The 23,878-nt window shown below is 42.4% G+C and overlaps 1 protein-coding gene across 1 annotated transcript in view; it reads left to right on the forward strand.

Moving 5' to 3' along the window:
- CCDC92B (coiled-coil domain containing 92B) overlaps nucleotides 1-19,903 on the forward strand; it is a 152,225-nt gene extending 132,322 nt beyond the window's left edge. Inside the window, exon 4 of the mRNA XM_073565589.1 lies at nucleotides 18,637-19,903. Within this exon, the coding sequence (XP_073421690.1) occupies nucleotides 18,637-19,379 (743 nt within the window). The 3' untranslated portion in view covers nucleotides 19,380-19,903. The remainder of the gene's footprint in view (nucleotides 1-18,636) is intronic.
- The last annotated feature ends 3,975 nt before the right edge of the window (nucleotides 19,904-23,878 follow it).

A 23,878-nucleotide genomic window follows, 5' to 3' on the forward strand; every position in this document is an offset into this window, starting at 1 on the left:
GCAGACTTCAGTGACCTGGAGCTGCTGGCATGGGAAAAGGGAATAGAAAGCCTGATTCTTCAGAAGGAAGATAGTTTAGTACGGAACGTAAGGAGAAGAGAACTAAGGATTAGGGTCAGAGCAGAACCCTTCCTGAAGTTTGAAGCTCATGGCCGGGGTCCGGTCCCCGAGGCTGTTTGTGAAACTAATGTTCCTGCAGCAGACACCGGCGGAATAGGAGCTGTAACCACTCTATTCCCACAAAAGACTCAAAGACACGGTGGCAACCTATGTGTGAGCCGGGACATGACGGATGGAGTCCCCAAAGCAGGTTACAGTCACTTGTCATGTGAGTAGAGTTCCAAGGAACATCTGAGAGGAGGAACTTGGGTTTAACACACAACTACAAGTACTTCCGTATAAGCGCTAGAAAGGAAACGTTCAGAACAGGCACACGAAAGGGAGAGCTGGAAAGGTTAATTCCGTCTGCCTGGGAGTTGGCTGAGCCCCTGATCTGGAGACCACGGCATTGAAGCGGGCACTTGTCTGTGCCAAGAACATGAGTAAAAGAACTGGAACTGCATTCATCTGTCTCATTGCCTTCTTCTTGCGCCAACCCACTCAGCACTGCTACATCTCTGTGCCTAACCCTGCACCATCTACTTCTCCTCACTATCTCCCCACTTGCCAACCTCATCTACACCAACCTCATCTACACTGCCCTGGGACTACAGCTCCACCTGTGGGGAGCTACAACATCATTGCTGCACCACACCATCTGTCCCAGAGAGGCAACCCTGCAGCGCTGGTCAAACTGACCAGAAACCACAGGTGGCGTCACGAATCATCTCAATGACTTTATCCCCTCACTCTACCCCTTTTACATTGACCGCCTGAGGCCACGGACCGGGTCACTGCCACTGTGACATCTCTCATTGAAATCAACGGGCCCGGCACCGAGTACCCCACGGCCTCTGGGGGCGAGTCACTTGTATTTCTAGATGTGGCGCTCATTCTTGATACTAAATACATTGAGATGTTTTGAAAAATGTTGTTATCATTTTTTTATTATTTACATATCATTAACATGTCTATCAATCATATGATTTTCATAATTCCCCACCTTTTCCTTCTTGGTGTTGCAGTTTCAATGTCATAACGTGTGTTTCAGAGCTGTGGAGGCTGTAGAAAAAATAGCCAAATTGCTAGCAAGTCACATAGAAGTGGTTGTGGATGGTTGCATGATGTACAATCATTAGATGCAAGGTCACATCTCTATGTAACTGCAGATTGCCGATTTGTGACAGTGAGCAATGTGCGCACTGCCACGATTCCCTGGATTCCCAGCACAATTAGAGAGTCACATGACTGCAAGAATGTTATTTGCAGAGTTGTGCTAATATAACGTGTTGTGGGGTGTCAGTTGTGGGTAAGGAAAGCATCCTCCACATCCCGCAACACTACAGGAAAATAGGGGTTGTGGCTAGGTGTGTGCTGATGTTACCATGGGATATGCCTCTGCAGACCGGCCAGGACCAGATGGGGTAGAGATGAATGAGGGAGACCAAAGTCCAAGAATAAACTTTACTTAGCAAAAACTTGATGAGACGTATATACATCAGCTAGCAGGCACAATACTTCATGAATGCTTCTTCTGCATTATGCAAAGTTGGGAACTTTCCTGTTACAAGTGGCAGAACATTACTTTTGTTACAAGTCACAACAGCAAACCATTAATGAGAAGTTCTCTCTTCCCTTGTGAGGACTGACTGAGTCTAGACTTGTTGCTACAGGCCCTCACAGCTACTCTCAGCTCCCAGTTCATTTGTGAGGACCTCACGGGCTGAGGTGCATCGGTACGACTCCTCACTACAACTCTCAAAGTCCATTTGATTAGGATGACAGGCTTCTTGCTGTACCAATGCATCTTCAGCTCTTTGTAGGAGAACTTGTGTTCCAATAGGGCAGCACTGTAGCTTTCTCTGTAATTCAGGCAATTGATTGCTTAAGTCATGTTTGTCTGAGATAAGGAATCCTATCTTCAGCTTAATCCCCTTTAAATTGGGCCTTGTGATCTTAGCTAAGACCTTTGTTCTCCTGCTAACCTGACCAATGTTTTATCCCTTAAAATAGGCCTCCTGGCCTGGGCTAGGGACCTGTCTTCCCCTTTATCACCACTTGGTTTCCTGCCTGTGGTCCAGATTACTGCTGCCACTAGATCCTTGATTTCATTCAGAACATACTTGTCATGATCCAGTGTTGGATCTGGCGGTATTAAAAGCACAAAGTGAACTTTTTTTACTTTGGTTAAGTTCAAAGGTGTTTTGACTGTCCCCGGTGGTGGTTGTGGTATTGCACTTTGGGTTTTTGTGCACTTAATTAGGTATCAGGTGTCACACCCTATAAAGGTGTGCTAGAGGTGTGCAATCACTGCCTGTGATATTGTGAGTTTGTTTCACTCTAGTTTGGAGAGCCTGGAGGAAGGATGGAGCTGGTGAGGAGTCCTGCGCAGCTTAGCCAGGGGGGATGTGTTTCAGCTATGGTGTCTGGACGAAGGGCTGGCATGGCGTGGTGGAGTCGCAGTGATGGTGTCAGCGGGAAGTGTCTGCATGGGCTGGTGGAGTGGCGACTATGGAGAGTGGCACTCACCATGTGGGACTTGGCCGCTGAGCTGGACTCAAGCATGCTCGACTTCGTGTCAGCAGCTGAACTCATCCTTGGGACTCTGGTTCTAAGCAGCTGCAACTGGTGTTGGACTCTGCTCCAAGGCTGCACTAAGGTGAAGGGTCCTGTTATGGTGATGGATCCAGGTGGAGGAGAAGATACACTCAGGTGGAGGGCTCTGTTGCTAGGAGCGCACGCAACAGAGCAAAGCTAAGTGGTGTTTCCCCTGTATTGTCTCTTTCCTCATGTGTGTTATTAGTGCAGTGGTGGGATTAGTCTCCGCACCGACCCATTCCCTAGTGAGGGTTTAGGTTCAGGGCGAGCAAGGGCGTTGAGGTACGCGTGCGGCGCCCGGTGCGAAACCGGCATAGGGAACGTTAGGAGTGCAGGGACACTGGCTCAGGGGAGCTCAGGAGGTCTCCAATTCCCTTTTCCCTATTGCAGGGCCCACCATTGTTATAGTTTCCCAGGTTCCCCCTTTATTATTTGATTATTGTATGTATAACGTGTAATACCTAAATTCGCCCGGTGGAGGCGGCGTATCCACCTGCACGTTTTTATTATTTAAATACGCCCCACTGGAGGCGGTGTATCCAGGGTCACGTGTGTTATGGGTCTGCCTTGCGGTATCATCTGCGTCCTGACACACGTGACCAAGACATTATCACAGGCCGTGATTGCACACCTCTAGCACACCTTTATAGGGTGTGACACCTGATACCTAATTAAGTGCACAAAAACCCAAAGTGCAATACCACAACCACCACCGGGGACAGTCAAAACACCTTTGAACTTAACCAAAGTAAAAAAAGTTCACTTTGTGCTTTTAATACCGCCAGATCCAACACTGGATCATGACAATACTATCTGACATATCATGTTTTTCCCTCTTCGCACTCAACAGTTTCTTTACAAGTCTGGAATCAGCTAGACCACAGGTCTGTTACTTCTCAAGTACTGTATCTGAATTATAAGAGGAAACTGTCTCTGCTATGTGCCCACAACTCCTCCCATCCTGGGCTGTTCCCCAAAATTAACCCTGTCCTCTGCTGGCTGCTGATTATCTGTTGCTGCGCAGAAAATAGATAAAACAGCATTTTTAAAACTTCACAATGCATTATATAACCATCAAATCTTCAAGGTCAAGTGTGGGAAGCTTTTCAACTCCTTTACACTTACATGCTTGACAAGGTTCTTCTTTCAATGATCTATTGAGTGCTTGAGAGAACCATGGGAGAATCTAGTTGGCAATAGTGACTCCACAGATTTCGTCTTCACAGTGGTTGCTCCTGTACATGTGCTAAATAAACCCCTGAAAGGACTGAAAGGGCCATGTTCCTTTCATTGTTCAAGAACTGTTGGCTTCAGGAAAGTCCTACTGACATTAATCATAATACTATGGCTTATCACAGAAATATGATCTAAAACTACTAATAAAAACACAAAATTTAAATACCATAATATCATCCTATGACAATAAGTAGACCACATAACTGTTAGGAAATTTAGCAGTAAGGACTCCTTCAGTCATCCATTTTTTTCTCATATGTAAAAAATTTGCCTTTTATTTCAATGTCCAGGATCCATTTTTGTTGGACAGCACTCGCTTGGCACACGGATGGCATCTGACAGCTATCCATTCTTTTCCTGTACCCTTAAATAGGCGAGATTGATCTGAAAACATGTGGAATTATGTGGAAATGCTGATAGATCATAATGAGTATCTTCTTTTTATCAGTGAAAAACATTGATAGAAAATGTGCCAGAATAATGGTAATCTGATTGAGAGCTAAGTGTTTAATTACCCTAAAGTGCGCCATAAGTATCAGGGGAAGTGCGCCATTACAAAAGACCCTCTGTGTAACTGTTTTCCATTCTGGCCAATAGATAAGAATCCTGATCAAAATATTCTGCTCTAATAATTCCCTGATAAAGTATATGACCAAGACAATCCATAAAATATGTAAGAAAAAGACAATCGAAAGCTAACATTTTTCCCTGTAGGTGGCGCTCTAGCAATAGATATTGTAGTGTAATATATAATGGTTTCAAAATGGATCCTTGTGTGCAAAGGCTGTTAGCTGGATAGGTGTAGTAAGTCGTAAAGCATTTTCCTCTAAAGTTGCAACCGGCATGATTGCAAACTCAATACAGGGGTAACAATAGCAAATGTGATGGGTGCTACTAAAAACAGTGCCAGGCCACGTGAAGTTAAGGCTATAGCTGTTTTCATCCAACAGAAGATGTCATGAAAGTAAGAAAGTGGGACTAGACAAAAGGGGATGCCACCATTCAGGAAAAAACATCAGTACTTAAAGAGGTAGTCTGAGCAAGATGAAAAGTTTCCCAGGGGCGTGGATCTCCAAAAAATAAACTAATTGATTTTCATCTACCGGCACCCACCTGGATCCAACACAAGACAATCTGTCATCTGTGCTTACATAGGTAGAGGAGACATCACTGCTCAACCAGCAGCAGTACAGCTCTGGTCTATAATTGGCTGCAGAGGTCAGGTGACTTAAGCAACCCATCATTAGATGTTTAATGGTGATGTGTTGCTCAAGTCACTTTACCGCTGCAGCCAATCACAGTCTGCAGTGGTCCTGCTGCTGGTGGAAGAGTGAAATTTCCTCTTCATGTGTCAAGGCAGACCACAGATTGAGCAACGCTGATCCAGGTGAATGCCAGTAAGTATGTTTTAGAGATCCAGCCCGTAAGGAACTTTTATTTTTGCCCTTTAAGTTTGACCCAAAAGTTCCCTTTCTGTACTTTTATTCATGCTTGGAGCTTTCCCACTACTAACTCTCATCATTATGTGGATTGTCCCATCACAGTTTGCACGAGAAGCCGCGGAAGCCACATATTTTGATTTTGCTGCAGAAAAAATAATGTAATCTATTCTATTATTTCTAAACACTGTTTTTTGGTGATTCCTTTGTATCTCCGTTCATACTGCACCTACACACACAAGTAATACACCATTTGAAAGGTAAACTTGCCCCCTTCAGCAAGAAAATAGCCAAACAAACCACACATCCACAATTCGATCACAAAATACAGTTTAAACATTAATTAAGAAAAAATGACCTGCAGGTGGCACCACAGTACCCCAAAGCTGATTACAGACATCACAAACAAATCCAAACATTTGCCTTGGGGGCTTTCCAGCTGGTCGAACTGCTTGCCCAGCCTATTTTAGCCAAATTGGAGGATTGCACACTTCACTGCAGATGAGGCACATACGTAAACATGCACTGCCTATTGAATTGCACACATGCTCCATTCATACTCCACCCACAGAAACAAATGATACACCATTTCAAAGGTCAAATTACCTGCAGGTGGCAGCACACTACCTCAAAGCACACTACCACAAAGCTGCTTACAGACATCACAAACAAATCCAAACATTTGCCTTGGGGTCTTTCCAGCTTGCTCACGTGCTTGCCCAGCCTATTTCAGGCACATTAGAGGATTGCACACTTCACTGCAGGTGAGTCACATATGCAGACACATTTGTATACATGCACTGCTTTTTTGGTGATTACTTCACCCCACACACACAAATGGCGAGTCACATATGCAAACACATTTGTATACATGCACTGCTTTTTCGGTGATTACTTCGCCCCACACACACACAAATGGTGAGTCACATATGCAAACACATTTGTAAACATGCATTGCTTTGTCGCTGATTACTTCGCCCCACCACACAAATTATACAACATTTGAAAGGTAAACTTGCTCCCTTCAGCAAGAAAAGAGCCAAACAAACCACACATTCCCGATTTTATCACTAAATGCAGTTTAAACATTCATTTTCATAAACCTGCAGAAAGACACAATGACCTGCAGGTGGCACCTCAACCGGAAGACATATTTTGGCTTCTACTTATCAAACCAATTTATTGTATTGCCAATCTACATATATAAATACCTGTCTGTGTTCATCATCTCATAAAATATATTTACATTTGACCAGCTTGTTTTATTTTAAATTGCCTGCGCCCCTGACGACCAATGTGCGAAAAATTCACACGGGCTAAGCTAGTACATATTATTAGATGAACTGCCAAGAGTGTATTACTGAGCTTTTTGAAATTTTGGCCAAAAGGGTAAGGGAGGAGGGGGTTCCTGATAAGAAGGCCATCTACCATGATTTTATATGCCGTAGATGAGCATTTATGGACTGTGGTTGTCTTCATGAGTCAACTCCTTTATCAACACTATGTCTAAGAGAAATCCTGATAATATAGTGCCTAATATTTTATCTAATGTACTTGAAATATTGGCGTACCTTTTAATACCCAGTATGCATAGTGTAGGAACTGTGATTACCTGGGATGTTCTGTGTTTTAGCCTGGACCCAGGTTTCTAGGTCTATAGACGACTAGGAAGTCCTTTAATGTATTGTGATTGCTGCCATTTAGTGTTGGGTCAGATCGAGAGATGAGAAGAAGATGCATGTTAACAGATTAACGCTAGGATGGTCGTGATAAAGTCTTAAAAGGGTTATCCAGCTTTGGAAACTTTGAAAAAAACAGTAGATGTCATAGAATACTATATTCACCTCTACTTTCCCTTAGGGATCCAGCGCAGAAGCTTCGGTAGCACACTTGGTCTTTGTATATAAGTGGCCAGTATGTAGCTGCAGTAGTCATTTCTAAGTGTCAAGGCCCTGTCAGCGCCGGCAGTCTGCCACGGCTGAGCAGGGTGACTCACCCACACTGCGAGGCAGCCCGGGGGTCAGGTGCCGAGGGAGAGCTCAGGCAGACGGGACCTGAGCAGCGTGGTGAGAGGGGACGCTGAAGGTAGCAGGAAGCAAAAGGACCTAAGATCATGTGACCACAGGGGGCGGGGCTTAGGGTCCTGCTGCTGGAGATGAGTGCAGGATGCTACAAGGACCCTGGAGTAGAGGAGAGGGGAACTCAGGTCGGACAAACGGGGGTCATACACGGAGAGGACCGCGTGGTACAAAAGGGGCAAGCAGAGAATAGTCAGGACGTAGCCAAGGGGTCAAAACACAGAGACAGCATACAAAAAGCAAAAAGAAAAGCAATATATCTAAACATGGGAACTCCACACTATATGAAGAAAAGATAAATTTTATTTATTCATAAATATCTGACACATACACAAAACAGCAAAGGTTAAAAACAGTTAAAATATGTAGAACTTACTGTACCTGTATAAAGTTCTACATATTTTTGTAGACACTTTTTCCTATATTTCATTTGTTTGGTCTTTAACATCAGTGCAGCATTTCAGATATGTTCATCTCGTATATCGCCTATGGATATGTGTTTTCACTCTAAAATACATGCATTGTTATGGCCACGATACCCATGTGTGTCGTTTACAAATTTATGTTCTTACTTTTTAAGATAGAACTCATACTTCCTACTTAGACCTCATTCATACTCTGCATGTGTCAACAACCTACTGTCATGATCCAGGTTGGATATGACTGAGATAAAGCACAAGTAACCTTTTTTTGTCCTTTGGCTGTGTGTTTCAGTTCTAGTTTCCCCCCGGTGGCCATTAGGATTATTGCACTGTTGTGTCTTTTGTTCTAAATTTGCCCCCCCAGTGGTGATGAGCGTCATTGCACTCTGTTACTTTAGTTTTGTGCACGTAATTAAAAACAGGTGTGATTGCTCTATAAAAGAGTGTCAGGTGTGGTAATCACTGTTAGTGATAAGTCCTCAGTTACAAGCAAGCCTGGGTGAAGGATGGAGCTGAAGGAGAGTCCCGGGCAGCTCAGTGAGAGTCCTGGAGTGGCAGCTATGGTGTCTGCGAGGAGGGCTGGCATGGCTTGGTGGAGTTGCAGCTATGGTGTCAGCAAGGAGTTCTTGCATGCCTTGGTGGAGTGGCAGCTATGGTATAGAGCGCACTCATGATGCTGGACTCGGTTGCTGGAAAGCTGGACTCAAGATGCTGCACTCTTTTGCTGGAAAGCTGGACTCATATGCTGGACTCTGTTTCTGGAAAGCTGCACGCAGGTGGTGGACTCTGTTTGCTCCAAGGCTGCACTATGGTGTTGGATCTGGTCGGAGGAAAAGATGCACGCAGGTGGTGGGCTCTGTTGCTGGGAGCGTAAGCAACAGAGCAAAGCTAAGTGGTGTTTCCCTGTTTTGTCTCTTTTCCTTATGTGTGTTTTAGTGCAATGGTGGGATTAGTTTCCGCACCGTCCACTTCACTAGTGAGGGTTTAGGTGCAGGACGAGTCAGGGTTCTTAGGTTCCTGATCGTCGCCCGGTGCGGAACAGCCTAGGGACCGTTGGGAGTGCAGAGACACTGACTCAGGGAAGTGCAGGAGGTCTCCACGTCCCCGTTCCCTATCGCAGGGCCACCATTGTTATTGTTACCCAGGTTTTCCCTTTTTATTGTTTAAATTCGCCTTACTGGAGGCGGGGTTTCCAGACATACGTGTATTTCCAAAATTCGCCTGTTGGAGGCGGCGTATCCAGCTGCACGTTTTATTATTTAAATTCGCCCAACTGGAGGCGATGTATCCAGGGTCACGCGTGTCATCTAAATCCGCCCTGCTGGAGGCGCTGTGTCCAGCCACGCATGACCATGACACCTACTTTCTATGGCATTATTTAGATATATTATGGGCCTTCATTTCAAAATGACACTGTGTTTCATGTCCATGGAAACTTACTTTCATTTTGTAGTATGCGTCGAACCATGTCATTCACAAATATGTGTTTCAAATGTAAAAAGGACATCTTAGATTTTCTATTTAAATTGTGTATACATATGCAACTTTATTTCAAATTAGGCTACAAACTGCTCCTTTGTTAGCAGCTTGTCTATTCGCAGCTGCTTTCATGTGTTTACTGTGCTTGTCAAAAAGCCTGATTATATTTTGAGGCACTACTTATTCATTTACCTCCTCCTTTTCTAATATTGGGGATGAAATTATTATTTTTGAGTTTATCTATATTATATTATTTTTTGCAACATTTTCTTTTTTGGTAATGATTCTCTCAGTGTTTCCTTTGGATCTCATACACACTTCATGTGATCATACATGCGTCAGGTCCATAGAGGCGCTTTCTCTCAGACAGGCGCTTCCTTTACATGCGGCGTTGGGGGCACTCTATGGGTCTGCTTTACCATGCTAATAGGTCGGTCACCGTTATATATTTGTGTTTCTACTATAGTTCAAATGCACGCGCTTATCCTTTGTGCCTTCATTGAGTAGGCGCCTTATATTTGATATTGCTATCGTACCACACTTGTTTTCAAGCATGCAATTAAGCCGGCAGTGATTGCATTACGTCTGGTGTATTCTGGTCGCGTGCGCTGTGTCCATTTGTTTATTTGCTTCCACTGCGCAGCCGCTTACTTCGCTTGGTTATGTTATCTACTATACTACGTCCGGTAGGTCCTGGACGCATGCGCTGTATTCGTCTGCTTCCCTTATCTCCATTGCTCAGGCGCTCATTTCGCCTGGCGATGTCATTGATTTTCAATAACTTTATTGTTCCGCGAACAACACCGACAAGGTGGCCACGGCCATGCAGCGTTCTTCCGCCTCGTGGGTCAGTATCGGCTCTTGGCTTATCTAATTAACTAATTATGCATCATATGTGATTGTACTGTATAGGTATGTGGCACATGCACTCTTTCAGAGCTTCATCCTCCCCTGAAGAAGCTACACAGTGTGTGGCAATACGCGTGGGGCCTTTCCCCACTAGCTACTTCCAGCACTTCCTCGGCACACCTGCATGCCGAACACCTTTTGGTCCCTGTGCACCTACAAGGTCAAATATTTTTTTGCCTCTCATTATGGGTCAGGTATTTGACTTTTTTGGCTATTGTGTGTTCCATCTAGGGATTTATATATATTTTTCAGGCCTATTTCTTTGCCTCTCCCTTTTTGGCTCATATGGTGCTGTGAATAGCATTTTTTTTGCAATTGCTATATACAGACTCTTTGGTCTATGCATGACTATATTGTCTTATACACATTGCTTGTGATATTTAGTGCATTGAGGTGGTCTATTTGATACTCAATTATATGCTATTCTTGTTATGTGGGGATCCTCTGTTGTGGGAGTATCATGATATCATTATCTCATAATTTGACATGATTGCATTTTTTGCATCTTTTAACTGTTTTTAACCTTTGCTGTTTTGTAGATATTTATGAATAAATAAAATTTCCCAGTTTAGATACATTGCTTTTCTTTTTGCTTTTTGTATGACGTTTTTTAATATATCTTTGGTGAACTCATTGGTGTTTATTATCAATTTGGCTGTACCCTCCGTCCAACCATTTTTCAAAACACAGAGACAGCAGCGCAGTACAGGAGGGGCAAGCAGAGAATAGTCAGGACGTAGCCAAGGTGGTCATACACAGAGATAGCAGCGCAGTGCAGGAGGGACAGGCAGAACTCTAAACAGGGACAGAACAAGATCAGAACCAGACAACAGTAACGCAGCACAGGCACAAAGCACAGGCACAACAGGGTCACACACAAGATAAAAGAATAAGAAGTATGCAAATATGAAAGGGATCTCCATAAGTACAAATAATTTTATGATACAAATGTACAAAAAGGAAAACAATAAAAACACTTAAAAAGCCAATAGGCAGCAATAAGTACAATGTACCCTCAGCAAGGTAGCAACCTACCCCCTTCTGCCAAAAATGTATCACACTATGTACCGTATGTGGTGCACATTTTCAACAAACTTTATGTCTGTCTATTTTCTTACAACTTTATAGTCAACTCGCGCAGGCATGGTGAATGCTTTCAACAAATTTTATGCCTAAATTGTTTGCAAAAACGCTATGACCATGACTCCATGCTGCTCTATGCATCTCATAGACAGATGGACTCTATATGTGGTAACTAATTAATTGATGATCACTCATTTGCTGCATATATAAAGGACGCTTTCCTACTTGCCTTCACTACACCCCTGATGAAGCCATAACTCTAGTGGCGATACTTTTGGAGATTTCTCTCTGATCTGCCTCAACTTACAGGTCTCTCCTATACCCATTATGCTATGGTCAATGATGCTGGGGTTTTTTCACTACAGATTTTTTGTGCATATTTCCCCATTACAGGGTTTATTATTACAATTGTGTTTAACGACTTGTTGTTATCTCCAATATTCTATTTATCATACTGAGTATGTCATTTGCTATTTTGAGGTGTTTCAATAGGACCAGATTCTTATCTATTGCTTGGCATTGTTTGGAACTGGCGCTTTCTGGTCCTTTGAGTCAATATTCTATTGCATTTCAAATGGTACTCTGTTAAGTGATACATTTTTGGGGGGCACAAGGGGTAGGTTATTACCTTATTGAGGGTTCATTGTAGTTATTGCTGCCTATTGGCTTTTGAAGTTTTTTTTTCGTTGTCCTTTTTGTACACTTGTATAATCAAATTATTTGTACTTATGGAGATCCCTTTCACACTTGCTTACTTTTACTTTATTTTTCTTAAATGATATGTGTTAGGTTGATAACGTGATATCCTTGATAGTGATGCCCTCTTAGTTTGCATTTTTCAGCCCATAGGGAGTTGTAGTGACTGCTATGGTGGTTGAACTCCATGTCATAGTACCCAGGGGTACAGTAATTCATATTATTAAAACAAAGTAATTGTGTACTTCTTTTTCTAAAAATATTAATATTTAAAGGAACATTTCAGAGATTTTTTGCCCTCTACCTATCTAAATAGGCACCACTAGCATGCTCTTGTGGTCCTTTATGTTCTGGAGTATATGGCAAAGTTTATGTCTCCTAGAATCGACTGTCAAGGTGCTGGAGATGTGTGCGGACAAATCATTATGTACGCTCTTTAATCCCACCTAATTTGACTTGTTTGATGTCCCTGAGGACACGGTAACACTTCTTAAAGGCCCCTGATTTTGTGACGCCACAGCGAGATCGCTGTGTGTGACGGGGATCAGCGACCGGCCCCCCTGCCGGTTATCGCTGATCGTGCAGCATCGGCCTGGGCCATTTTTCGATCGCTGGTCTCCCTCTGGCCAGCACGCATCGCTGCGTGTGGGAGTGAGAGACCAGCGATCAGCGACGCTGGTTTCCAAGGTAAACATCGGGTATCCAGGAGTCACGCAGCTTTTAGATACCTGATGTTTACCTTGGAAAACAGCATGTACGCCAGTTTCCAAGGTAAACAGTGGGTATCCAGGAGTCGCGCGGCTCCTGGATACCCGATGTTTACATTAGAAACCAGTATCCAGCGTCGCTAATCCTGATCGCTGGGGCTGTCTATGTGACAGCTCACCAGCAATCAGCCTAACGATGTCCCAGCGATCCCATCATGTTGGATCGTTGGTGAGATCGCTGGGACATCGTTATGTGTAACGGGGCCTTAAAACCTTTCCTTTGGGACATCAATCAGATTGGTTAGAATTGGAGCACAGCCAGGTTGACTTGTCTCCCATGAGATATTATTTTTTTTCTACTGCAAAAAAGGTTGTTTTTTTATGGCATGAAAGGTCTTTAAAAAGTATGTGTCGTCAGAATATGACCTATTGCTTTGGGGGGGGTTCCCTCCGGCCATTGAGGCTATTTTAGACTCCTATTTCCTGTTGTTTCAAGAAATCCACATTCACATAAGCAGCATTATATTGACTAAGATCCACTAACAAGCCGGTGCCAAGAACCTTGTTAGGGGAAGGAGAGCAGGGGGAGTTGTGACATCACCTACTGGGAATGGTGGATCCTGTGTTTCAGCTGTGCAAAGAGGTGTTACCAGACGTTGTGATCCTGCCTGTGTTAATAATCAGCCTGATGAAAACACTTCCTGGAAGGACAGGAAGTATGATCCTGAAATAGCCCCACTTATCAGTATGAAAATTGCAAGCTTTCTCATTTTCTTTTTTTTTTTAATACAAATTGTGATATGAATAAAAATTGCCTGCATTTTTTTTTAAATACAGTAATTATTAGGTCAAACCTTGATTTAAACAATAGGTAGTTTTCTGAGGAGACATACCCTTTAACCTTTTTTATCAAATTTAGGTTTCTGCTTGGCTAGTAAACACAGTTTTAGAAATTACTATAGCAGAACATTATGGTACTGGTGGCAGTTTGGGGGTAAAAACACAGTTGATGTCATGTGCCCTACACATATTAGAAGTTAGCTTTTATACGTATACTTTCCAGCATTAACCTGCTTTCTGCTACTGAAATATGCAATAAATGGGAACAGCTTTTGTAATTACAGGTTCTGGGACATTTTATCCATTACCTCCTAATTTTGCATCCTCCTCTCCCAGACACAGACATGGAACACCTTATGGCATGAGAACACAAGCTTCTTACAGGCTCAGTGCTGTATTCAGCACCCACAGCCAGACTTTTGGCTATAATATAATTATTAGAAGCGGTGCTAATCAGGACGTGTTTTAGCCGGCTTCTAAAATGTGTCTGCTTTTAAAATGTAAATTTTGCAGCTGTGACTCAAATGAAAGAGAATATTAATGTGAGTGATGTGTTGGGTGGAGATATCTGATGGGCTGGCGAAGCTTCTCCACATTATCATGGGGCATGTATGACGAGTTATATGGCTTGATTTCAATCATTCAATCATTTCAATCATTTCATAACCATTACATACTATACATAAATGTAAAGAGGAACTGGGTCTGAGCTGAAAAACTAAGTTAATGTGTATGCAAAATGTAAATGCATATAAACACATGACCTTTACACAGAGAAAAACAAAAACAAAAAACAAATATCCTGAAATAAAAAAAAGTTTAAAATAAATTGCAAAAATTGCATGAAGATAGTAATAATAAGGGTATTTAGTAAACATAATTTTGATCAAAATAATGTACAAGCCATCCCGCCACGTCACGGCAACCCTTGTGGGTTACCTACATGATATATACAGAAAACTGGATTTAATGGTAACCCTTTTGTAAACATGTGTCATACAGGTGAAGGAAATAATTATTTGATGCCTTGCTGATTTTGTAAGTTTGCCCACTGACAAAGACTTAAACAGTCTATAATTTTAAGGGTAGGTTAATTTTAACATTGAGAGATAGAATATCACAAATAAAATCCAGAATATCACATTGTATTGTTTGCATTTTGCAGTGAGAAATAAGTATTCGATCCCTCTGGCAAACGAGACTTAATACTTGGTGGCAAAACCCTTGTTGGCAAGCACACCAGTCAGACGTTTTTTGTAGTTGATGATGAGGTTTGCGTATGTGGCGCCCCTGAGGCTGAGTCGCCACAGAGGTACTGCACCTTCTCCTAAGGTGTAGTGCCCCACCAACTAGGTAAGTTGGGAACTCCTTTCCACACTCCAACACCTGCACCCACACACAGGATAGTTCAGCAATGGACCAGATTGCGGCTCCATGCTTAGAGGATCGCAGAGCACCTTTCGTGGGTCCTTGCTTCGTAACACGAGATGTGCTGGGAGGTGGGTGGAGTTAGGTATAAAAGAGTGGGAAGGTTTAGAATTGGAGGTGAGATCAGTCTGGAGGAGAGGCTGAGAGCAGGCTGACAGGAGGTCAGCCTGAGGGGAGCTCAAGGCGGAGGAATGCAGTCAGTCAGGAGAAGCTGAGAACTGGTCTTAGTGGAGCGAGCTCCCTAGGAGAAAGAGAGGAAGGAGTGCTGCAGCTGCCTCAGTGATATGAGCCAGCTGACACGGGAAAGGAACAGAAGGAGAAAGCCGTAGAACTGCAACCTAAGCTTCCATAAGAGCAGGAACAGCGCGGAACGAAGGAGTAGGAGAACAGAGAGGAGTTGTGGGTTGGAAGAGGAACCCTGCCTATAGGTTCTCAGCGCAAGGCCGGGGCCCGGTCCCCGAGGTTGTATGGATACTTATGGCTCTGCAGCAGACACCAGGTGGAGTAGTTGGCTGTAAATGCATTACTCCCATCCAAGACTTGGGACACAACAGCAACACGGATAGAGAGCCGGGATCCAGGAGGTCCCTGATCAGGCTACAGCTTTCTGTCATACAAGTAAGGTTCTAGGAACATCTGACAGGAGGAACTTCAGAGTAACCACGGTACTGGAGCTCTTCACACTAATAGGCGCAATAGAGGAGTCGTTCAGGACAGGTACATGTTGGCGGAGTGTTGGAGAGGAGAAGCCTGACTTGCCCGAGAGGTTGATTGAGTCTCTGCCCCGGAGGACACGGCACGGAGGCAGGCACCAGTGTGTACCACGAACAGTGAGTAAAGCTTTGGAACTACAAGCCCTGGTGTCTTCCAGTCATTGTGCGCCAACACCGTCAGCACCGCTACATCTGGGTATCATCCTTTACACTACCTGCGCCTACACACTGCCCTGGGGTTACAGCTTCACCTGTGGGGAGCTATACCATCTATGCTGCAACACACTATCAGCCCCAGAGGACCTGCACGCAGCATTGGCTTAACATCTTGATTGCCAAACACCACAGGTGGCGTCACGAACTATTCCATAAACTATATTGCAAACCACCATTGATATTGGGCACCCAGGGCCACAGACCGGGTCACAGCTGCCGTGATACTATTCCCCTGACACCGGCCCGGTACCGAGTACCCCACAGCCCTGGGTGTGAGGGCGACCCACGTACATGTCAGGAGGAATTTTGGACCACTCCTCTTTGTAGATCATCTCTAAACCATTAAGATTTTGAGGCTGTCACTTGGCAACTCGGAGCTTCATCTGCCAACATAAGTTTTCTATGGAATTAAGGTCTTGAGACTGGCTAGGCTACTCCATAACCTTAATGTGCTTCTTTTTGAGTCACTCCTTTGTTGCCTTGGCTTTATGTTTTGAGTCATTGTCTTGCTGGAAGACCCAGCCATGACCCATTTTTAATGTCCTGGCAGAGGGAAGGAGATTGTTGCTCAGGATTTTACGGTACATGGTTCAATCCATTCTCCCATTGATATGGTGAAGTACTCCTGTACCCATAGCAGAGAAACACCCGGAAAACATAATGTTTCCACCTCCATGTTTGACAGTGGGGATGGTGTTCTTTGGGTCATAGGCAGCATTTCTTTTCCTCCAATCACGGCTAGTTGAGTTAATGCCAAAGACCTCAATTTTTGTCTCACCTGACCACAGCACCTTCTTCCAATCACTCACAGAATCATCCAGGTGTTCATTGGCAAACTTCAGATGAGCCTGCACATGTGCCTTCTTGAGCAGGGGGACCTTGCGGGCACTGCAGGATTTTAAACCTTTACGGCATAATGTGTTACCAATGATTTTCTTGGTGACTGTGGTCCCAGCTGCCTTGAGATCATTAACAAGTTCCCCCATGTAGTTTAAGCTGATCTCTCACCTTCCTCATGATCAAGGATACCCCAAGAGGTGAGATTTTGCAAGGTGCCCCAGATTGAGGTCAACTGACAGTCATTTTGTATTTCTTCCATTTTCTCAGTATTACACTAAAAGTTGTCTCCTTCTCACCCAGCATCTTACTTATGGTTTTGTAGCCCATTCCAGCTTTGTGCAGGTCTATGATCTTATCCCTGACATCCTCATAAAGCTCTTTGGTCTTGCCCATGTTGTAGAGGTTAGAGTCTGACTGATTAATTGAGCCTGTGGATAGGAGTCTTTTATAAAGGTGGCTATGTAAGACAGCTGTCTTTAATGCAGGTAACGAGTTGATTAGGAGCATCTAACTGGTCTGTAGGAGCCATAACTCTTACTGGTTGGTAGGGGATCAAATACTTATTTCTCACTGCAAAATGCAAATAAATGTAATGTAATGTTAAAATTAACCTACCCTTAAAATTATAGACTGTTCATGTCTTTGTCAGTGGGCAAACTTACAAAATCAGCAAGGGATCTAATAGTTATTTCCTTCACTGTATGTTGTTCAGTGATGTTAATCAGTGGGGTTTCTGGATCCTGAAAACCTCATTATTGGCTCAAACTAAAAGTATGTGGACAGGTTCAATAGAAAGTCTATTAGCCGGTACACTAATTTGCTTGCGCTTGAGCATAAGCTGTTGGTGATTTGGGTTATCGTGGGTCCAGTTCCTAAATAGTACTGAAAAAGGGCTAAACTTCTATAAAAGTTTTGTTATCATTTAAGCTTTAATTTGGATGATACTCTGTTATGTTTAAGGGGGAATCAATCCTAGGAAGAGATGCCTTTATACTTGTGAGAAGATAGCAAAGTTGGAATCCAATAGTTTTCATTGTTCAGCTTAACTTCTCACATACAACTTGGACAATTTTGCCTTTAGAAATCTCGGACAAAATGCTCAACAATTGCCCTTCATTTCACTGATATTTACAAACATATGAAAATAGACGAAGGTTTAGGTGGTCTCAGTGGAGGACACAGATGAAAGAGGGCCGTTGTGCAAGCTGCACAGGTTGCACGAATGATTTGTCCTCCCCTGGGTGACCTGTACTTTTGGTGGAAGCTCAAGTTCACAAACTCCACCATTGAGATCTTTTCACTAGTTCCTCTGACCTATCACTTTTGGATAGATTTCCCCATTTACATGTTTCATCAACACAAAAACATAACACAAAGTGCTAAAGGGTTTTTTTTACCTCAATTTGGCCACAATTACCAATCCATTCTTGAGACTGAATTAAAATAATGTGACCAACTACCCATAACACCAAAGAGAACTATGCTGTCTAACCCAATAGAGTCACAGCGCTCAGTGGTTAGCACTTTTGCTTTGCAGCACCGGAGTCCAAGGATTCAAGTCGCGCCAAAGAAAACACGTGCAAGGATTTATCTTTTCTACATGGTTGTATATGTTTCCACCATCATTCCAAAAACATACAAATAGGAAATTTAGATAGTCCGCCCCAATGAGGACAGTGATGATGATGTTTATAAAGTGCTGTGGAAATTAATGGTGCTATAAAAGCAAGTAAAATTGTAGCATACGTAAGCATGTAGTACTAGACGGAAACAATGCCGTATCTTTTTAGAAAATGTTATAATTACTCCAAAGCATTATTAGGCACTGCTAACGCATCTCTATAATTTTTCAGATCAACTTGAGTTTGAAATGGAGGAAAAATGCAGAATTCTGGAAGCCAGGTACACAGAAAAAGAACATCTGAACCTCCAGTTAAAAAAGGATCTCTATCTCCGGGAGAATCGAGTTGCAGCCTTGAGATCTAAATTAAGGGACAAAGAAAGACGTTTCCTGGAGGAGCTGAAGAAAAGAAGTCACAGAGTGACCATATTAAATACAGAACTGCATAAACAGACTGAAGCTGCAACTTATTTGTCCTTCCAATTGCATGCCTCTAAGCAAAAGCCGCAAAGCTCACAACACAGCTGCCAGTTGACCTCACGGCCACTGGACATCGTAGGAGTCAAACAACCTTACCATGAAGGAAGAGTGAGGCGGAGAGTGCATAAGAACCACAGTGTCTGGAGACCTGACTGTTCATTGGGCGTAGATAAGTCAAGAGACTGTTTTCAGAGAGATGAAATGACCAACTATGATGATTTGGAAGCCATGCCAGATCCAGCTCTATTTTTATACCCTAAGAGGTATATGCAGCCGCCTCATCGACAGAGATCAGACACAAAATCCCACTGTGATAGAAATGCTTCAGGCCCTGCTGGTGGTGGTCTGGCAGCGGGCGTTCAATGGTCGGAGAGACTGTCATCAGATAATGAGGATACGCCACCTCCTATTCCTGTTGTCAAAACAAAACTTCCAAAAAGTGAGAGAGGAAAGAGGAGGGCATTGGCCCGACAACACTCACGAGATTCAGAATAAAGCGTAGATTGATTTTATTTGAAGGATATGTAGCGGAACTTAATAGGCCATAAAATGGCTGACGGAGAGAAAAAGCGGGTACTTCAGTAACATACATGTCCACCAACATTTTGTCTTCCTGTGTTTGGCTGCAGTCCTCTCCCAATGCCTAATGACAGAGTATTCCCCGTGTAGACTGGACAGCACATTTTCTTCAATTCCCTTCTTTTAACAAGTCCCGTGACCTTATTTTTGTTATAATTCTATTTTTATATAATTTATGTCAGTTGTGAAGGGATTCATTAATTGTAACCTAAGCAACAATAACCATAATTTATCAATCCTACAAATTCCTAACCTCATATAAGCAAAAGAAAGACTATGCACTACTCCTGGAGGATGGTTTTGTTTTTCCCAATACAGTATTTGCTTATTCCTAGGCCTCCCATACAGTAGGTCTCTTTGCTGCTTGGCCTCTCTATCTACCATAAGAACCAATTGTTTCATTCACCCCGGTTCAGGATAATTAAAATATGTTATTTTAATTTTTTTTTCAATTTAAGGAAGTTTAAATTTCCAAATTTTTATTAGAATCGATGTCAATACAAAATCATATTTCACGCTCAAGGAATTCAGGAATCAGGTGAATGGATTATAATATGATTTTTCTACAAGGAGAAAGATGCTCTATTTATTTTTACATAGTCCGAAACTGTATATTAACCCTCCGGTTTGCACAACTGAACATGAATGAGCTGGTTTCTCAATATCTGATTTGCGTCAATTAAATTTTTCTAGTTGATACCAAAGTAATAATTACATCACGACTAGCTGAAGAAGTATTTCCTATAGAGCTGTATGCCATGTAGACAGTATTATTAGGCTTAGCATTACGTAGTGATGTCATTGATGGTTAGACAAGAAGACACTTTAATTATTCATCATCTAATCTTTATGAATTAGTTACTTTGCCGGCTCCGTACTTGCATTTCAGTCTTCATAAAATTTTCGGGCAGTGCTTGCTTTTTTACCTTACTCATGAAAATTTTAGAGGAAATGCCCAACATGCACATGATAAGACAAGGCCTTTCTCTAAATAGTTTTTTTTTTTAAGTGATTTTCTCATTCATTGATTTATCCTCAGGCAATGTGGAAGCATTAAGTGATTACATTTAGAACTGCTTTGGGAGTATGTGATTTTCTTTTATAGCTCTGCAATTTGCATATATATAAATCAAAGATAGGCTTTGCACTTGAAATACTTGACACTTTGGATTTTCTTCTGTTTATTCCTTTTGACAAGTTTTTAGCAGAGTTGCCAGAAAGTCCCTTTCCTCAGGCTATGTGCCCACGTAGCGCTTTTTATACGCTCAGGAAACGGGTTCTCCTTCCCAGAAAACGCGCATTTTTTTTCTGCGATTTTTGTGCGTTTTTTGCGCAAAAAACGCACAAAAAATGCAACAGGATGCATTTTGTGTGCCCAGGCGCACACTACAAAAAAATGCATGCGCATACAAACGCGTACAAACGCATGTGTATGCGCACCTGTGCGCACCCATGTTAAAGTATAGGGAAAAAATGTATGCGTTTTCTTGCGCTAAAAAACAGCGCAAAAAAACGCAAGTGTTAAACCAGCCTAAGCGTTTCCTTAGCGGTAAAAAATGCATCCATTGGCACAAAAAGGCCAAAATGCATTTAAAAGAATGGGATGCTTCTTTTAAGCGTTTTTGATGCGGTTTGACCCCGAAAAACGCATAAAAAATGCTTAAAAAAAAGCTACGTGGGCACACAGCCTCAGAATTGTATAGTCAGGGGCAAAAACCATTTTTCACCTGTTAAGGAGAACTAAAATGTTCTTGTCTCCAGTGTACGTATTTGCATTTCAATAGGCAACCTCCTCTTGTGATAGGCATGGCCATGATCCTCATTGCTTATTCCTTCTCTTTAGAAGTCAACATTGAAAACTCATCATCAGGTATTGGACAAAGGAAAGCAATGGCAGGAAAAAAGGACTGTCAATGAGGATTGAGCCAACAATCTTATTTTGAGTACAACCAAATCTTACACTAAAATAATGCAAGAAGGCATAGGCCAAAAATACATATAAAATCTCAAATTATTGTTCAAAAATTAAAAATAATAGCAAGACAAGGAAATTTCCAAAAAAACATGCCAAGGTAATTGTTCACACCAGAATAGTAAAAAAACGCGTATTATAATCTCCAAGGAACAAACATAAGCACTCAAAGGAATAAATAAATAAGGCTTAGTTCCTATTGAAGAGACTGACAGCTCATAAAAATGATATAGAAAACTCTATTGTATATTGATTACAAGAAAAATGTGCACATTATGCATAAAACATTATATTACATATATAACATATAGTTACAAAGAGATATAAACTAATAAAACGCTCAGTGCATAATTATTGTCCCCAAATAATTAAATGAACGCTGGTACTGCTGGTATGTCATTGAAGATACCAGTTGTATTTGCATAAAACAAGATAGCCATAATTTATGCTATCTGTTGTGCATTAAGAAAATGTGCATATTGTGCATAAAGTGCCACCTGACAATAGTAATATATTAGTAAGGGATATAAATTAATAGCCAGCTCAGTGCTCAACAAATAACTCCAAACTACACATTTAATAGACACTGATATTCATGATATGCAGTCGCAGATACCGGCTAAATTGCATGAAACAAGATTGCATAGTAATGTAATTGCGGCTGGCAGAAAACTTACATGTTTGTAAACGCTGGTATCGCTGGTGTGCAAGTGCCCTGGCTACCCCGACAGCGCCGTTTCGCCGTATGGCTTCCTCAATAGGGGGCAACATGTGTGTGAAGTGAGCGCACTCCTGTATAAATATCCCTGCAATCAGCTGTGAGTGATGTCGACGTTACCGGTAACTCATTGCGCATGCGCCGCTCTCTGAACTTCCTCCCATACAAAAAGTGACTTCACGTTCACCACTCCTGGAACGCTAGCGTGAAACGCTACAACGTCACCATATTCAGCAGGACGGGAAGTCAGGGGATTGTCCTGAGTGCCGCATGCGCTGACCAGACGCCGAGATATCTTAAGAGGATGTAGAGCTCAAAAGGAATGTAGTGTTGGTTCGTATCTAAACGCTATAAGTGGATAAACAATCCCCAAAACATATCATAATGAATAATAAATATATGAATTAATATTACAATCAGTATAAAATATTAGTGCTTATGATAAATTTATAGTATAAACTACAATATATCAATATAAATCATATTAATATAATCTCTTATTGACAATCCATATAAAAATACATCAATAAAGAGTTTATAATAAATATTAATGTAGATAATCAATAAAAATACAAATGAATGAAATAAATACATGAATAAATAAATAAAGTGAAAAGTGCATAATAAATATAAAGTGATAGAAATAAAAAATATATATATAATATCTTCAATAATTTAATGTGTGGGAACTGAAGAATCCACTTGATGGTCCGTATATGTATCCAAATACCACATCAATCACGTCAAGAAAATTCCACCTAGATATTCAATGCTACAAAAAATAAAATAAAATAAAACAATTAAAACCAACATAAAAAACACACACCTAAAACAAGATTAACGGTGGAAATATTAGAAAATCAAGATATTATAGAAACGCATTGAAACCCAGAATTTCATTGAGTCCTTGGGGAGTCATACTCCCAAGCAGATAGATCCATTTACTTTCTCTCTGCGCAAGCACCTTAGCAAGGTCCCCTCCTCTGAAACCCAGATTAGCCGGTATCTGCAATTGCATATCATGAATATCTGTGTCTATTAAATGTGTAGTTTCGGGTTATTTGTTGAGCACTGAGCTGGCTATTAATTTATATCCCTTAGGCTAGTTTCACACTAGTGTTTATTTCCTGCAGCGCACGGCGCCGCTAAGCCCCGCCCCTACCGGCTCCCTGCCCGCCCCATCCGGTCATCGCCGCCTACTAGCGCACATGGACGCTTGCGATCTGCGCACCCTATCTTTAGTATAGGGTGCGCAGATCGTGCGCTGGCCTGCGCAAGCAGGATTTTACCGTGCGCTGTGCACTTTTGAAGGTGCGCCCGTGTGCGCCAAATGCAGCATGTTGCATTTCGGCACGCACGGCGCACCTTCAAAAGTGCGCAGCGCACAGTAAAATCCTCCTAGCGCACGGCCAGCGCACGATCTGCGCACCCTATGCTAAAGATAGGGTGCGCAGATCGCAAGCGTCCATGTGCGCTAGTAGGCGCCGATGACCGGATGGGGCGGGCAGGGAGCCGGGAGGGGGCGGGGCTTAGCGGCGCCATGCGCTGCAGGAAATAAACGCTAGTGTGAAACTAGCCTTACTAATATATTACTATTGTCAGGTGGCACTTTATGCACAATATGCACGTTTTCTTAATGCACAACAGATAGCCATAATTTATGCTATCTTGTTTTATGCAAATACAACTGGTATCTTCAATGACATACCAGCAGTACCAGCGTTT

Source organism: Dendrobates tinctorius, unplaced genomic scaffold (assembly GCF_039654945.1).
Source record: "Dendrobates tinctorius isolate UK_male_01 unplaced genomic scaffold, ASM3965494v1 ptg000016l, whole genome shotgun sequence".
Lineage (NCBI taxonomy): Eukaryota > Metazoa > Chordata > Amphibia > Anura > Dendrobatidae > Dendrobates > Dendrobates tinctorius.